The sequence below is a fragment of the Pipra filicauda genome, unplaced genomic scaffold (assembly GCF_003945595.2).
Source record: "Pipra filicauda isolate LSUMZ 115617 unplaced genomic scaffold, ASM394559v2 scaffold176_size3548034_pilon, whole genome shotgun sequence".
NCBI lineage: Eukaryota > Metazoa > Chordata > Aves > Passeriformes > Pipridae > Pipra > Pipra filicauda.
The window spans coordinates 198,144-216,024 of NW_024104283.1; the positions used below are offsets into that span (position 1 = coordinate 198,144).

The 17,881-nt window shown below is 38.0% G+C and overlaps 1 protein-coding gene across 2 annotated transcripts in view; it reads left to right on the plus strand.

Annotated features, from left to right (window-relative positions):
- Positions 1-17,881, plus strand: part of LIN28B (lin-28 homolog B) — a 98,485-nt gene that overhangs the window by 55,419 nt on the left and 25,185 nt on the right. For both annotated transcript variants that reach the window (XM_039379804.1, XM_039379805.1), the window contains exon 4: positions 1,818-2,002. In XM_039379804.1, coding sequence (XP_039235738.1) covers positions 1,818-2,002 — 185 coding nt within the window. The remainder of the gene's footprint in view (positions 1-1,817; positions 2,003-17,881) is intronic.

The following is a 17,881-nucleotide window of genomic DNA, read 5'->3' on the forward strand; positions in this document are numbered from 1 at the left end:
TTTTTGGGAAGCTAAGGCACGTGTGCTTTCACACATGGTTTCATTAAAATAAATATTCCCAATTATTTTATAATTTGTAACTTAGCTGTTAGTGCTGTGGGAAATAGACTTTGCAAGGGTGTCCCTCTTCAGAAAGACAGGGAGAAGTTAAGTGACACAGGTCCCCCAAGGTAACTCTGCTGCAGAACCAGGAACTGGAATCCTGTATTTCAGTCTCATTGGGTGTGATTCAGCACTGCTTAGGATATCTCAGTCACAGAAAAGCCTAAGTTGGAAGGCACCTCTTGATCTCATCTGATTCAACCTTTTGCTGAAAGTAGGGCCTTGGATTAGGTTATTCATTGGCCTGGTAAACTGAGTCTTAACTATTTCCAGCAAAGGGAACTATACTACTACTTTGGGCTTCTCTGTTTAATTCTTTCTATAGTGAGCAACTTCTCCTTGTGTCTGGATGGAGTTTCCTCTGAAGAAGCTCAAAGGGAGCTCTGTTGCCTTTTGTCCTATTCTCTGTGCATCCTTGTGAAGAGACCACCTCCCTCTTTGTATGTGAACTATGAACTGTGTCAGGTTTTGTGCTATGCTAAAGTAGTGTGTTGGTGCTGCAGACCTCCCATAATATCATTACAGGAAGTCCATGTCAGGGATTGCCATTCGATTCGTACATGTTCCCTAGTTGCACTTGTCAGGTAACAGATGCAATTTAGAGTCAAGTGTCACTCGGCTTTTTTGACGTGTGACTGAGTTGGATCGCACCTGCAGAGAAGATTCCCTTCTTGACGTGTTTTATAACTCTCCTGGAAAACCTCTGACTGGAAATTAATGGATTTTGTAAAATTATCCATGAGTGCAACTGATCTCATTCATGTACTGTGTAACTTCTAAAATAAAAGTGTAGTGCAACCAGACTCTATCACTTTATCTCCAACCCCCCCACCCAAAAAAACTCCAAGGCTGTCTCATTTAACTTGATGATCATTTTATTTAAGAGTTTGATTCATCAGATTTGTCCTGGAACGTAGACTTACTATTGTAAGTCTATTTACTATTGTACATAATTTATTTGGAGTTGTGTTGAAAATTTTCATTGTATTAGAATCAGTGATGAGCTCCTGTTGACTTCAGCTTGTCCAAGATTTTGCTGCTGCAGTGCAATAGCAAAAGATCTATCACTATTTATTTCACTTGCCCTGATGCTGATAATTTCCTTTTCTGTGAATGAAAATACAAATCCGTACATAAATGATGCTAAGTAGATAACATTTTTGCTGTAGTGAACAGAAATTTAACAGCTCACTAGGGATATCTGAATTGCCCATCTCAGTGGACTTTGTTCAGAGTGCCTTCCTCCTGCTTCTCATGCTTGCTCTATCTTTGATTCATTTTCAGAGCAGCAGAGCCATGTCCCAGATATAAAGAATAAAAATAATTAAAATTTTGATCATAAACGAATTAGCTCTAAAGTGAATATTTACTTTCCTTCCAGACCTTTTCAGTTCCCAACACCTATTAGTGTTTTAAGATTACAGCATTTTCTCTGCTTCTTGCATCTATAGCACTCATCACAGAAAAGGAAAATGTTGTTTAAGTTTTGCTGCTACTGAAAATAGGTTCTTGTTACTTGTTTAGTGTTGAATAGTGTTTTCAACGTATCCAGGACTATTATTTGTAGTATTGTCTGCTATAGCCCACACAGAGGAAGCTGTTACTCAGCTTATATGTATTGTAGGATGGTAGCTGGGTTAATTTGTCCTGTTGATTATAAATGTGAATACTGTTTTTAAGACAACGATAACCAAGAGTATTTTTCCTATTTACAGAGCAAGCTTTACATGGAAGGATTTAGAAGCCTAAAAGAAGGAGAACCAGTGGAATTTACTTTTAAGAAATCTTCCAAAGGCCTTGAATCAATACGGGTAACAGGCCCTGGTGGGAGCCCCTGTTTAGGAAGTGAAAGACGACCCAAAGGGAAGACAGTACAAAAAAGAAAACCAAAGGGAGATAGGTAATTACCTTTGCTATTCCCCCCTTTTTTTCTTTGCAAGTTTTTCTTGAAATTATGTTTTCAGCATTTATTTGTTCATGAAAGGAAACTTTTCTATGTAAATTTGGCTTTTACATGTAGCTTAGTAATTTGATTAAAGCTATGTCGATCTAAAACTACATAAATCACCCACTGATTAGTTTTACTTGAGAAGGTTTTATTAAATTAGAGGGAGCCTGCAAAGGAATGTATTACTGTTTTGAAAATATTGCTATTAGACTGAAAAGAGAGGTCATCCTGAATACAGGTGAAATAATGTCATGTTTAGGTGAGATGTCATGCTAAAGAGGCTATTGTGTGCAGTGGGGTTTTAAACTATGCATCAGTAGTTTTATACAGAAAAAAGTGTAGGTGGTGCAGTAAGGGTTGAGATGTATATAATTTATTATATTTTTACTTAGTTAACAGAGTGTAAGGTGTTTCCAAAGGTTTTAATGCCTGGTGGTCTGACGAACTGTTGTAAAATTTTACAAATTTCCAGTTAATTTTGATTGTTGCACTTCTTTCTAAATATGTGCAGCAGTCTGACTTGCACTGCACGGTTACACTTTTCTTCCTGCCTCTGATGGCCTGAAGAAGTTCTGCAATCCTCTTCACTACAAAGCCGCCTGTACCTAATTCATCAAGGATGGCCTTTGTGCCCAAAAGCTCTTTATTTAGGTGAATTCTCCCTTTTTTCCTCATGCTGTTGCCCAGCCCAGTAGCTGTAATGACTGAGACCAAGAGGATATATAGTTTGTGAAGGATCCTAGTAAAAACATCCAAACAGCCAAGTTTTGCCTGCAGTATTTAATGGACAGAATGACTGAGAGGTGATGGCTCTCTTCCATTGCAAATTATGAAGGAAAGAGTAGCTTAGGAAAGACGGGGTCACCTGGAAAGGCAGTTTAGCCCACCTTTGAGAAATTGTAGATCAGGAACCTTTATTAGCTACAGATGAGCTCCACTTGTCCTCACCTCTGTTCAGAGGCACTTTTTTCTTGCTCTTCTTTTTTTTTTCCTTTTTTTTTTTTCCTTTTAGTTAAAGACTGGAGACAACATGAGATTTGGCCCTCTTTCACCCTCTTTGTAAAAGCTAAAGACCATAAAATTTATTGCTGCTGTAACAGATCAGAGTCCATAACCACAACAAGGAGAGACTTTGTAAGCAGGACAAAGCTTTCTTTTTGGTTGCTCCCCATATCTGGCCTTTCAGAGTTGTGTTGCATGCAATGGCTGTGAATTTTTTTTTTTTTTTGAGCTAGGCTTCCAGTATTGTTCTTATTTAAACCATTGGTTTTTCCATGAGCCGTAATTATTTATCTGTTATGGGTATTAGCATTGCCATTATTCTTGATGTTTCATACTTTAGCAGCAAATAAAAGCCACAATCATGCAGTCCTGATACTGTTGACCTGTTTGTTGCACATGTATATGAAGGAAGAAAGTCCTTGTCTCAAAAACTGTGAAATTAAAATGGACAGATTGTATGTAGACAGGAAAAACTACATATTGAAAGAGACAGAGGTTTGTACAAATGTAGATATTTATACTATGCAGTGTAGTTAATGCAGAGGAATCAGTACTTTCCAAGTGCAATTCATCTCATCCTAGGGAAGCATCTAAAATGTTGGGGTTGAATCTTGCCTTATTGCTGTTCCTCTTCAGGGGCTAAAACGGGACTCTAATCCCAGTGCTGTAGATGCTTCCCTTATAAGTCTCTAAATTAAAGTGAGATGAATTCCACTTTCAGTCATGTTTTTTCATATCTGAAGCATAGAAAAAATTGAACCTGAAAAACAGTGCGAAGGGGTGATCTATGAGACAGTGTACTCTCTACTGTTCACTTGCCTTTAAAAAAGGAAAAACTCTAATTTGAATTAATTTGAATGTGAAAATGTGAGCAAAAACATCTACCCACTTCTGTCTCAGAATTCTTACAGTTAAGTCATAAGACACCAAAAAAGTCTGAAATTTGAAATATTTGAAGTAGCATTAACATTATTGCTCAGTGAGAAGCAGTCTGTGCTCAAAGGAAAAGTAGTTTTGAATGCCTAGCCAATAAAAAAGTTGCATCTCCAACATGTAGTGAAAAGTTTCTTGATGATGGCTGTTGTACTGTGAGAACTACTTCCATTTATGAAAGCTAATTCCAACTTCCTGTGTTCATCTCCCTTTAAGTTATCAATGTAATAGTGTGAGGGCCCAGGCTCAATGGATCCTATTTTGAATGGATTCTGTTACTCTACTTATTGAGAGGAGTTAGAGATAGAAAAGATAGGGGGGGAAGGGAAAGGCAGCAATATGTGCAGATAGGGAAGAAAAAAAGTCATGACACTGAGGCTACCAATGTTGGTAGATTTTGTGGGGCTTCCATGGTAGACTCGGGGTCTCTGTAGTTTGCAATGTTCTTCCTGTGGGGACCTGTGATAGTATTTCCCCTTCGGCATTACTGTGGGCCACATTAATTGTGTAACATAGATGGGAAGTCTTTCTAGTTGTCACCAGTGGTATCAGCCACTTGGTCATTCTTTCTCAGTACGAGGAAGGGAAAGTTTTTGTGGTCCATGTGGAATGAAGCTGTGGCTGTGAGCAGCCTGAGGCTTTAAGTTCCCAGACCTTACTTAAAGCTATTGTAATGCACATGTGTCTTATATATATACTTTTTCATAGTATCTAGAGTAATCTGGGCTAGAGGGGAGGTTTCTAAATGAAACTGAACTGGGATTTGCATCTGACAAGTTCTGGGTTCGGAAGTGGTGTCTTATAGCAGAGATGCACAGTGGAGAGCCTGGTCTCTTCCTACCCGAGTAATCGAGGGGTTGAATGTACAGCAAGTTACATTGTGACAGGTTGAGGCTTCTTTTTAACAATGCCAAACAGTGTGTTTTGCTTAGTTTTGGCAGTGAGCTGACACAAAAGCATGCAATGCTGCTCTCTAGGAATGACCGTCTAATGTAGGAAAGATAAAGTACTCTGAATTCACACTTTAACCTGTGATTTAGAGTAGAATAAATGAAATCAGAACCTAGCCCACCATCTCAGAGTAAAGTTTTGAGGAGGGAAAAGAAAGAAAAAATTACGCTTTTTTTTTTGCTTTTTTTTTTCCACCAGCATTCCTAGTGTTTCTATGTCAGCTAAAATGAAACTGGGTAAACAACCATTTTATGGGTTGTAATTATTTATTCCTTAGTGCAGTATACATTTAAAAATAAATTTGACTCACAGACTTTTGGCTCAATATTAACAAAGGTGCATGATTCTCACAGGACTAGAAGCTACAGTTATCTTTGGTACCTAGAGGTATTATCCAGGATCTGTAAACAGTCCTAGTAGGAGCTTGAAGTTGGATACTTCTTCAGCAGACTGTCTGTAGTGCTGTATCTGCTTGGGTTGGCCCTTGCTCCATGTGGAATATTTTGGGGGAGACAAGAAGGATGAGTTTTTTCTCTTTTTTAATTTTGAAGTCTTTACACCAAAATGGAAGCAATAAAGTAAAACAAGAAGGGAGGGACAAGAAAGAAATAATTAAGGGTATAGCTCCATCTCACAGTTTTAATTTATGACATTTCAGTCCTCTGTTACCCTTTGCTAACATCACACTCATGGCAGGGAAACTTTCTAGCATGAGTGACCTGTATCAAAAGTGGTTTAGATTTGAACATGTAATAAATAAGCAGTACATTGTGAGATTTGGGTTTGATTTCACTGTTTTGGTTTATAGTGCAGCCTTGCAAGTAAACAGTGAGGGACGGATTTGGGAGCTCAGTGGGCCATTGCCACTGGATAAACGATGATGCTGAATTATATTGTGGGAATATGGCTTGTGAAATAACTGTGTATTTCTAGCTCAGTTGGCCAAACAGTAATGAGCACTGCAGCATCGATGTAACACCTCAAAAACCTTTTTCCAATGCAGATATCTACGAAGGAGGAACAATAAGAAAATAAGTGATTTTTTTGTTTGCCAGTAACTCTTGAGCATGACCAAAAGCGTAATTTTCAAATGAAGAAAAACATAGTTCTAAACCACTGACTGGGGGGGAAATACAGCCACTTAGGGAAGGGGGGTGTCTATAATTAAATAGTATATTTCTTCCCTGATGAACTGTCACTTAATATTTGTGTCTGAGTTAGTCAGAAAATGGTTTTAATATCTGCAGACGTTCTGTGGATGATCTGAAGTCAGACTATAATAAGAAAATCTTAATTCTTAAACAGCTTTTGATCTCCACAAACAGCCACTAAAGTGGTATGATGCAGACAGAGATGGTCAAGTGCTGTGGGGGACATTTGAATTAAAGTTAGCAGGAGTGGGAGAGCTAGTTTAGGACAGCAAAGTTACATGATACTAAGTTACTTTGAACTTGATATTATATCAATTCCATCTCTACTGACTGAATCACACTCAAGCGTATTACCTAATTTTCATAGGAAAGCCTCCTATGCCTTGAACCAAGCAGATTTTTGTGAAGGAGATGTGAATAATGGCAGTGGTATGGACTGGGAAGGACAGACCTGAACTAGTACCAAAATAGGAGAAGCGCATAAAACCCATGCTTATCAGATGGATGGGGCCAATGTGGATGGGTAAAGGGAAAGCCTGTCAGTCCCTTCTCCTGGGAGCTAGGAAGCAAGGCCAGGCTTGTGGTCACTGCACATTACTATGACAAAGGGAGGCACATCCACTATTGCCCTTGACCAGCCCCAGGGACCCGCTTTGGGCAGGTCCTGAACAGCACCAGGGTGAAATGGGGAGCAGACAAAGCGAGTCAGCCAATCAGAGAAACAGATGAAAACTTCAGGGAGTTGTAGCCTTTGGCACAAAATGGTGTCAGTATGTCACTGTCAAAGGGTGGAATCTTCCTGTTCCTCTTCAAGGTAGATTGCGTTCACAGTTCTGCTGTTTTTCTGAAGAGGAAGCTGACACAGAAGTAATGCAAAAGGTGCATGGCTTTTACACTAGCTTCTTAGAAATACAGCCTTGCAAAAGGAGCTTACTCAAGGATGGTGTTTCAGCAGTTAGAACATGAACACCTCCTCCCTGACTCTCCTTCACCTAGTATTAGATGGCAAGACTTTCTTCGTTCCAGTTTTAATTCTTGCTTTTCCATTTTTCAAGCATAGGGCATTTTCTTGATTGTTTGCTCTTTTCCTGCTTCAGAGTGATTTTGTTGGGTATCTAGTTCCTCTTTCCAGTGATGTCTGAGACACCCTCTTAGGCTTAGAATGCAAAGACTGCCATCATTTTGTTCTGTTTGAGGAAATTGTCGCATGAAATGAGGTCCCTGTGGCCTGCTATCTTTTTTCCAACAAGGGCATATATTTAAGGAGAGACCATAAAAATAGGGAGGTATTGGCTTCCATCTCTGGCAATTGCTGGTTTAACCATTTCTTCAATATCAACAACTAATCTGCAAAAGACAATGATGAAATGTTAAGTACCTCAGTTTGCTGAATGCAACTTCCTTTTGGATCCCCAAGCAAAGCTTGATATTATTTGTGCAGAATTTTAGACAGTTAACAATTTGCCCATTTAGACAATAGGCTAGAATGGGGATAAACACCAATCTGAGATGTGCTTTCTTACATAATGCTAGGATTTATATTTGCTGACTGTGCCACATAAACCACTAAGCTGATATAAACTGCTTGTAACAGGAACAGCAGAACGCTGCTAGATAAACAAAACAAGCAAACAAAACCCCCACAAACAAAACCAAACAAACAAATAAAAGAGCCTGAGAGCTTTGTACTACTCCAGTACTTTAAGAAGGTTTTATCTTTGCTGGACTGCAATCATTAGGAACAAAGTTTTTCATCCTTGCTCTTTTTCCCAGGCTGACAACTTTTTGGAAGGCTTAGCAACATTTTGTGTTTTTCCAAGAGTGAGATAAAACCAGAAAAACAGAGAACCTTGTTAATAATGTTAAAAAGTAGGTAACTTTTAAAAATAGCTGTCACTTGGTGCTGTGGATTGGAGGTTTGAAAGCTGGCTTGGAGATGGATCAGAGTCTAGGGCAGGAGGTTAATCTTTGCTCGTCTTTGTGCAGACCCATCCAAGTCTTAAGTTAGAAGCCTCTGAAAAGTGTTACTGCATATATTCATTAGACAGCCCTTGTTAAAATCTGCATCATCCGTGTTTAAATGGAGCTCAGGAGAGCTTCACAGCCCTCCTGCATAACAAACACACAGTGTGCTTCCAGGACTTGGTCTGTCTAGTCTGATGAGAATAGAATCAGATCTCCAAGACCATGTATTTTCTGCATGAAAAAATGAAAGGAAGGTGGCTTAAGGGATGAAAGAGAAAGCAACTGCCACTGCCTGGTATGTACAGCACCCGGTATCTATGGACCATACACTATTTGGCAGAAAACAGCAAACCACAACTAACTTCTACTCCCAGATCCAGCATACAGCATTGGGAGCTGCCTTCCTCAAAAGATAATGGATTTCTCTTCCTGCCTAATTCTGGAGCTCAAACAGTGGGGAGCCAGGAGGTGGAGCTGAAAGATCAATGCTTGCACATTTAGGCAAAGTGTAGAAATGGTTACAGTTGTGTGTAACAATCTAATATCACTGGAAGCTTGTATTAAGAACAGAGTAGAGCCTGAAGAAAGTTGTCTTTGATATCTGTTTGTATACATGTACAGTTGAGATAGGCCCCAAATTTTTCATAGTGTTTATAATAAGAAATCCAAATCTGATGCTAAAGTAAGTAGATACAATTCTGAAAACATACAAGGAACAGATGAAGTGAGTAGGAAGGTGTCATTTTTATGCAGGCTCATGTAGAGTAAAGCTGTCCCTGCACAGCAGATGGGTTTCTTAAGTACATACTCTGTTCTGGAATGCAGAATATTTTCCTTTAATTGGATGTCTCTTTTAGGCCTTGTGTTTTCTGACTCTTCCACTCTCATCAAGGGATGAGCTTTCTCTCATTTAGAGTAAAGTATCAGCATATATTCAGACTTTTGCCTTTACTGATATACCTAATGATCCCACTTCATTCTTACCTGTAGTAATGATTCCCATATCTGAAGGAATTTAGAGGCATGAAAGAATTGAAAACTTTACTCAATTTAACAGAGATTATGCACAAAGTCAATAGAGTATATGTTAGAAGTATTTCAGTAAATAATTTTCAAAACATCATTTCTGTTTCTAAAAAATCTTCTTAATATAACTGGCATCTTCTTCCTTAATTCAAATTTCTTTCTCACTGTTTATGCATACATTTTCAGTAAATCCTAACCTCGTGCTTTGAAAGTAGTAGGGAAGAGAGCATTATTTGAAAAGATTTCCCCTACTGTGGAAATTTCTGTGTAAGTTGATACTGATCCTGACTACAGGCTGTGCTGATTTCTGATCACGTGACATGCTATAGCTATCAATGAACTGGGAACAGACCTGCTCACAGGACGAGGACGAACTATCTTTCAAAAAGATGCCCGCTGTCTATGCTGTATTTTACTACAAACATATTTAGTGTAAATAGTTAAACCCCAAATCTTCTATTTTAGAAAAGCAGTTGCTTTTTTTTTGCTTTTTTTTAATGTGTTACACTCCAGCATCACCTAACAAACATACTCAAAATGTGTAATAAATATATAACACTGAGGAAAGATTATAATGGTGATTCCAGATGATGGAAAAATTTGCCATATAGTTTGGCCTGTTGAAAAAGATACCAAAAACTCAAAGGCTGGAGAAAAATGAATTATAGCATATCTCCTAAATCAGATATTCCTGAGACGTTGCCTTTGATTTAATGCTGTTGATGAATCTGAAGCTCTTCAGAAGGAATAAAAGTTCTGGAGCCCTTTAATTTCAAATTAATAAAGTCTGTGCAGTAATATAATTCCAGATCACTACAGCTGTTTCTTTTATTAGCTGTGGCTTCATGTTTCTGTCCTTGACACTTAAAGATCAAACCTACTTAAATATGAATCATTTAAAATATGAATTTACTTCAATATCTTATTTTGCCAAGAAGCTTACCAGCTCATTATATAAGAGAAATGTGTCACGGAGGTAGTCATCTCCATAGTGGTGGTGCAGGCACGCCAATGCTGTTCCCACTGTGCACCCCCCCATTCCCAAAGGTGCACCTACAATGTGCTAGAGCACTTTTCAAGCAGGTAATAAGACATAGACTATGTCCTGAAAGAAATCATGGGTTTAAGGGAATATTTACACCAGGAAAGGTAGATTTATTTCAGGGGAAAAGAACGAGTTTAAGCCACCCCTGCACAGCGATGTGGCATCCTCCATCCAGAAGTAGCAAGACTGAGTGGGACTTTGCAGTTGCTTCTTGTGGTTATGGCAAGCTGTTCAGTGAAGAGACAGTGCAGCTCAAATAGAAATGCTGCAAGAACAAAAGGTAGGGAGAAGATTAGGAAGGAGCAGGAATATGAAAACACGAACACAGGGGATATGAGGAAGGAGATGAATGAGAAAGGATGTGGGTAAGGGAGGACAGACCATTGTAAATGGTGTCAATATGAGAAGCTCAAGAGTTTTTTCAGGCTCCAAATGGTTACCTCAAAGTTGGGAGTTCAGGCAGTCTTCAGGGACTGCAGAGAAGCCTGAATCCCCTTAGACACAATCAGGGATTGAACTGAATTTTCCTTCATTTGGAAAGATTGCTGCAAGTCAAGAGCTAATGCATAGGGAGCTGAGGCATAGGTGGGATGCAGGATCCTGCTCTGCAATCTTGTGATGACTGTGGTGATTCCAGTGGATCTGGGAGGGACTTTTTCCAGTAGTTGCTTATTGCATGTTCCTCATTTACCAGGAGACGAACATGACATATCTGGAGGTGGTGAGTTTGAGCTTTGCCCTAAATGTATCAGGTGCTATAAAACAGTAAGTGGTCTGTGGGCTCTAGTATTTCAAATTGGGCACCTAGAATAAGGCTCCCTTGGAAAATTATTTTGGCTTTTTTTCTTATGCTCCAGAATACTGTGCATTTCATTGAGACAATGAAACCACACAATTTCACAGAGATATCTCAAAGTAATTAATATTTGTAATGTGTTAAGAGATCTTAGTGAAAGCCCCCAAGTCAATACTTCTTGTGTCCAAGATTTAGCTGGATTTAGTGGTGTGTTCAAGCGTTGAATTGAGTAGGCCAAAGAAGAATAATACAATAACTTATATTTTGTACAGCAAATGAGAAAAGATCATATAGAACTCAAATGTTAGTTCACAGGCTGTTACTACAGTGTAAATAGTTTTCTTCTCTTTTGAATGCTGAATTTGTAGATAATGGGATTTGTAGAAATTAGCATGCATGCTCCTCTCAGTAGCTAGGGGATTTGGACTAATTTTTGTTTGAAACTGTAATGTGATACTGTAGGACAAGGATGAAGAGACTGGTTTCAAGGAAGAAGTTGCACGTATGTGTGCAACAAAGAGCAAAGGTGACTGTGGCTGAGCTGGAGGAATAGTGAGCTAAGCTTGGCATGTGAGAAGAGGGAGCTGGGTTTGCTCAGTAACAGACTCATGGAATGGTTAAGGAAGGAAGAGTTGTGAAGGTTCACTATGAAATATGGGAGTGAGCTAAACAATTTCTTTTCTTTGATCTCCATTCATTTATAATCTTATTGGGTGTTGAGTCTTCTGGCACTAGAGCTTTTACAATGAATAGGTGAAAGTACAAAAATTGATTTAAATTGCACTGGTCTTATGTTGAATGGCTTTCTTTAGCCTAGAAGTCACTTGAAATTTTACTCTTTTAACTGTTGGACAATTTAAATGCTAAACATTTAATTTACTTCAGTCAGCTCTGAAAACAGTAGTAAACTACAGACTGCTCAATTAATGTTGCAACAGCCTTTGCATCAAAGTTTAACCAGAATGCTTTGATTTTTTTCAATGATAAATGGATATATTTTCACCATTATAGAAAGCTGAAATAGTTGTGCTTCAAATTCAGTTTCATATTTGCTAGTGTTTAAAATTAGTTTCTCTGCCTTTTTGGATGTGCTAAACTAATAATGTAAAACAACAGAGATTGTGTGTAAGTCTGTGTCTGCATAATGAGTTGTACTAGGGAATTATGCAGTGTTACTTCTTCCATCAATGAGAAGAGATCATCAATAGTTGCAATAGGATTAGAAGTTGTGTGTAGCTCAGATGTAAGCCTATTAATTTACCTTTTTAAAGGTTTCATTTTATTTACATTCTTTTCTCGAGTTAGTTTTTATAAATCACTTCATTCTAGTAAGTACATGAAAAATCTTTAATTTCCTGTTGATCAGACTAATTTTTTCAAATTTTCATGCTTCAGTATATTTTTTGGAGAATCATGGCTAGCTGCTCAAATAGTAATTGCTAGAAATATGTGCCTACATCTCCTTCTAATAATTACTTAAAATGTGATAAGCACTTTACTTTCTAAGTCAAAAAAGAATTCTCAGAGTGTTTTAATTTACTTCTTATTAACTAGTTCAATGTGATTTTATGTTATTAAATGTGGGAGTATCACTTCACTTCTAGAATTTTTGTCCTTGTGTGCATTGTGTAACATAAAAGTTTTATTTGGAGCTCAGAAATAATTTTATCAAATGTTTTTGTTCTTGTTATCCCTGTATTTCTAACTCCCTGAAGGTTAGAGCCTCCTGAAGTTATCTTTCTCCTTTACAATTTTATATATTTCTTTTATACATAGAAAAGAAACAGCTGGCATTTTTTTAATGAGAGCTGTATGCTCATTGACCAAACAAGCAGCAAGGAATCTGTTGTATAGCTGATTATTGCAAGAAAATGAGGAAGTAGTCTCGCTGATAATCAGTAAAATTTGTATAAACTGGTGCTGTTTCATTTTCTGAGTTAGTTAATCTCATACTTTCACCCTCACGAGAAAACAAATTGTGTTTAAAAATGCCTAGTGTGGAAAAATGGTACTTTCAAATGTAGAGATTAGAAACATTTAAAACATACATATCTGTGGTTAAAGATGCCGACTCTTAATTCTCCCCTGTGTAGAGCTTTCCTTTTTTATCTTTGAAGTTCAGTCATTATTCCATGTCAATGCCATTGGTTTATTTTTGTATCCTGCAGAAATTAATTCAGACTGTTTAGATCCAATCTTTTTAGAACATTTATGAATGTAACTTATCAACAAGTTTACATTTTATGCAGCCAGTGGAGCTAGATTTTGGAATTTGCTTTTTTAGTGGTTCTTTTGTGGAAGAGAAATCTTTCAGGCATGAATTGATAGTCCAGATCTTTTGAGGTCTGCCTGTGCTAACCTATGACCTCTGTTCTTAGGAGGTCAACATCTGAGGGCAGGAGATTAAGGCAGTTAAAAGATTGGAATGGGAACTGGAATGGAAAAATTAGCCAGCACATTTTGGGTGGAAAACATCAAAGTCATCAAACAATTTGCTTATTTTAAACTCAGTTTAAGGGTAACAAGCTAATTGTACTGTGTTTGTTGACGCAAGCAATTTATATTATTTGAGAACATTAACACTGAAGAATTTTTTTTATTGGAGAAACATAATGATTCTTCAGTATAGATGCACTATGTATTTTGTTTACTAAATGCTTTTTGGCAACATTTTAAAGATAACTCAGAATCTGATCATACAATCTGTATGCACTTAATTAGCTGTATTTCTTACAAGCAGCAATAGTAAGTGCTGTGGAACTTGAATCTTGCTTGTGGTCTGCTGAAGACCCCTTGCTGTCATTGGAGAATACAGGTGCTCTCAGTACAACAGAAGGAAGACTTATTCCCATATTAAAATTTTCCAACTCCGATGCTTAAAATCATGTGTAAGCATCTCTTTTTGTTTCAGCTTTTCAAATGTAAATTCCTTTCCAATACAAATTTTTGACCAATAAATGTTCTTTTATAGGTTATAAATTGACTTAGAAGAAAAGACAGCATTGTCTGTTTGTTCTTGTCTGACATAGTTCAAAATTCATTAGTGTGTGTTTTTAGAAGAGTGACAACTTCATCTTTCATCTGTATATTGATTTCAAAGACGCTATTATCTAGAAAAAGACACCTTCCCACATCTGAACAATTATGCAAGTTCAAGGATCTGTGTAAACAATCACGTCTTTGTCTCGGTCATTTAAAGTGCAAATCACTATCATTGGCAAAAGCCAAACTAGTGTTTGAGCGTGCAAACCCACCTAGCAGGAAAGAAAGCGAAAGTTGCAGATACTTTTCAGCTCAGATTCTCATTAACAGTGTATGGATTATGGTACTTCTATAGGTATGGCTACTAATTAAATTACAGTACTATAATACAGCTAAACTCAAGCAGACAGCCATCTGTAACCCTCAGTCTAACCTCCACATGTTATTATTGTTCTTTTGATAGTGAAGGATATGAGATTTAAACCCTTTTGCAAGCTTATAAATTTCCAAACTATTCCTCTGAAGGTTAAAACCTTATTTTTGCAACTTTTAGCCCTGATTTGCACCAGAGGGAAAATTGAGCAAAATTATCATCATAATTTATTTCTCTTTCATGGAAGGAAAAGAAGGGAAAGCAGGAGGAGCTGTTGTGAACTGCAGCAGCCCATGGACTGTTCCCACGGATGCAGCCACTGCTTTGTTTCCTTCCTGCCATTTCATTGGGTTGGCTGGAGAAGCTCTGCCAGCTGCAGGGGTGGCCATGGCTGGCTGTGCTCCACGATCCTGGTGGTACTACTGCTACTGGATATGTCCTGCATCCTCGGTGGTACTGGCACAACTAGCTAGCACAACTAGCTCTGTGTCCCTGGGAGTACCACAGGCTTAGGGAAACAGCATTTACAGGGGCAGAACCAACCCTGACAGCTATTGTATCTTGGAGATCTGTTCCCTGTTTTAATTTTTGGGTTAAAATCGGGTAGCTTCTGATCGGCCATTCTGGGATTCTTGCTTGTCAGCACTCTCTGTGGTTAAATAATTGATGGACGGAGAGCTAGTTCTGCTTTACAGAATGTTTTTGGTTACCCACTTTTGAGAACACGTGAATCCTTTTGAAGAAACAGAGAATGTGTTAATTAATACAGAAAAAAAGTTAAGCAACTACCAAGACAGTGTGCCTGACATGACTTAAGACAACTTTCTTGTTTGCCTAAGCCATTTCTATACCTTCCCTCTGTTCTGTGTGTTTAGATAGTAAACTCTTCAATGCAATCCTTCTTAATACATACAATACTTAAAATCATTGCCATTTTTAATTACAATAGTAATTGTAATTCTTGGCTATTTGAATTATTAGAGAGCGGTGGTACACACAAATTTTTAAATCCAGGATTTTTGTTGGATGTGTGTATCCTCTTATTTTGTGATGTTTGATGATTCAAGCATCCTGTCCACAAGCCTGCTTTTCTTAATATCTTTTGCTTACCCTTTAAAAGTAGTCTAGAGATACCTGAGATCTACAGGTAGGTCTAGTGGAGAGCAGGGTGCTGGAGGTTTTTCATCCTTTAGTTATTATTACATCAGTTCTAAATGTACTAAGAACTGCCTCCAAGTTTTATGTGCAGTAGCTTGCAGGGCAGAGTAGACTGCTTGCTGAATTTGCAGGAGGGGTAATTCAAAACTCTAAGAATTATAATGCAGTTTTGAGTTACTTAAAAATTACATTTGAATTCTTATGGTGAAACCCTGCTTTATTTTTGCTTGATCTTTGTGAGAAATAGCTAGAGAGTATTTCCTCAGTTCCCTCACATGTTCTTTTCACAACAAAAAACACTGCAGAGCTAGACAAAACTGATTAGAATTACTGCAGATAATATTTTCAGGCTTGTGTGTTTGTGAAGGTTAAAGTTTCTGGCAGTGCAGCTGCACCAGATTCCTGACTGCAAGCCCCCAGTGCTCTTGGAATCAGTGTCTCCAAATGTGCTCTAATTTGCCTCAGCTGAGTCACTTCCTTACTGTGAACTGCCATAAAGAGATTATTACTTCTGCTTTGCTTTCTAGGGTTTAGCCTGCACTGCCCCCCTCCTTTTCAAAATAAGAACTCATCAGAAAATACCTTTTGTAGTAATGCAGTTGAGTTCAGAGAGTTTCAGAAATCTGGATTACTGGTAGCCTTTTTTGTTTAAGCGACTATTGGGGTATGTGTTCCTCACGTGTTTCTAGCTGCCAATTTGAATGAGAAGCCAGCAAAAAAAGCATGTTGGTTTTCTCTGTGAGTAGTGGCTGTAGTTGTTTCCAACTGCCAGGTGAATGTGAATGTCTATGAGATCCTTCAGGTGATAGCTATCCATAAAATCTTTAGAAGTATATAGTGATATGTCTAAGCTGTTCTATGTAATTTTTCTTAATGACCCATATTTCTTACTTAATTCTTGCATAAAATATGAATGAGTCAAATTTGAAAGCTTTTGAATTTGTCATAATAATAAGTCTTTACACTAGTATAATGTTAAGAAGATTGACCTTAATTGTCAGGAGAAAAAAAAATATTAAATTGTTGTATACATGTATTTTATATACATATATAGTATATGCGTAAACGTGTATACAAAAGATTTATGAAAGGTTGCCTCAGCTGCCTTGAAGAAAGTGGTTACCAAAAGGAAGATGACTTAATAAGAGATCGGTTCAGTATATGTTGGTGACCTCCTCATTACAAAAAATCCCCCACCAAACATCATTTATAATTGCGGGGTAAAATTAACAGGAACTATTAGTGCTTCTTTCTTATGGTGACAGTGATCCTCTCTCTCTGTGCCCAGCTTCAGCCAGGTGAGCTTGGTACAAGTCATCATGGCTAGGCTTCGGGAACGAAGATTTGGGAAGGGCTCTACCCACATTTGCTACAAGCACTGTGGTGACTAAAAAGACCAAAACAAGATAGACAAGTCCAGTTGCAAAAGGCACAGCAGAAAGACTCCTTAGGTGGTATCGGCAAGACACGATTCTTTCTGCGTTGTCTTTTCTCCTCGAGAGTGATCCTGTGGGCATTCTCAAAGGAAGCAGCAGCGTTATGGATAGCGTGTCTCCAGACCTCCCAATTGGAGGCCAGAGCAGACCAGTTATGTTGATCAATATGGCCAAGTAGTTATGTAATGAAGTGACACTGTGGAATGTGAAGAATCCTGGCTTTGTACCTCAGTTTAGTTTGTTGCAGTTGCTGGTAGCTAAGATGCTGTGTTGACTGGCTTCTCCTCAAAGATGCTTCATGCTCTACTTTGGTAGGATATCTTCCTCTAACCAGCCAACCCCTATCTGTGTCTGTGTAGTCAGTGTGGCCACCGCATGTGCTCCTTTCACCTGGTTGTCTTTGATGGCACATCCTAGAGTGCATTGTTTTACATATTTCCCTTTTGCAGTATGAGGTATTAGACAAAATGAAGCTGTACCAATGTAGCTGTGTTAGCTTGTTCTCGTTAGGCCAAATAACAGAATAACAATGTCATGACGTGCCCTTTTATCATCTACAATTTGCCCATGTAAGAAGGTCAGTTGAGAGTTTTCATAAACCTGCAAAAAATTCTTGCATTACAGATTCTTTTTGAGACTCTCAGTGAATAAGTATAGGAAGGTGGTATTAGTACTGGAAATTAATTGTGACACTGTATGCATATGCGCACTAATCACTGTAGTGAAACATCTGACTGCTATAATGAGATGCTGTGTTGTGAATGGGATACCACCATGTTCCCCTTCTATGGTAGCAAGTGGTAAATTTGCTTAAGCTTGCATATTATGTTACATTGTAGAGCACTGCAGTTTGTGCGTGGCATATAAATCCATTTTCATTAAACTTGGAAATGTTTTCTTAAAGTGGATTCTCATTTAGTTAAAAAAAACAAACATTCCACAGAGACAGGCTTATGTGTCTTTTTTATTACTATTATTTAAAACAAATATGGTGAGATTTTTTTTAAAAAAGG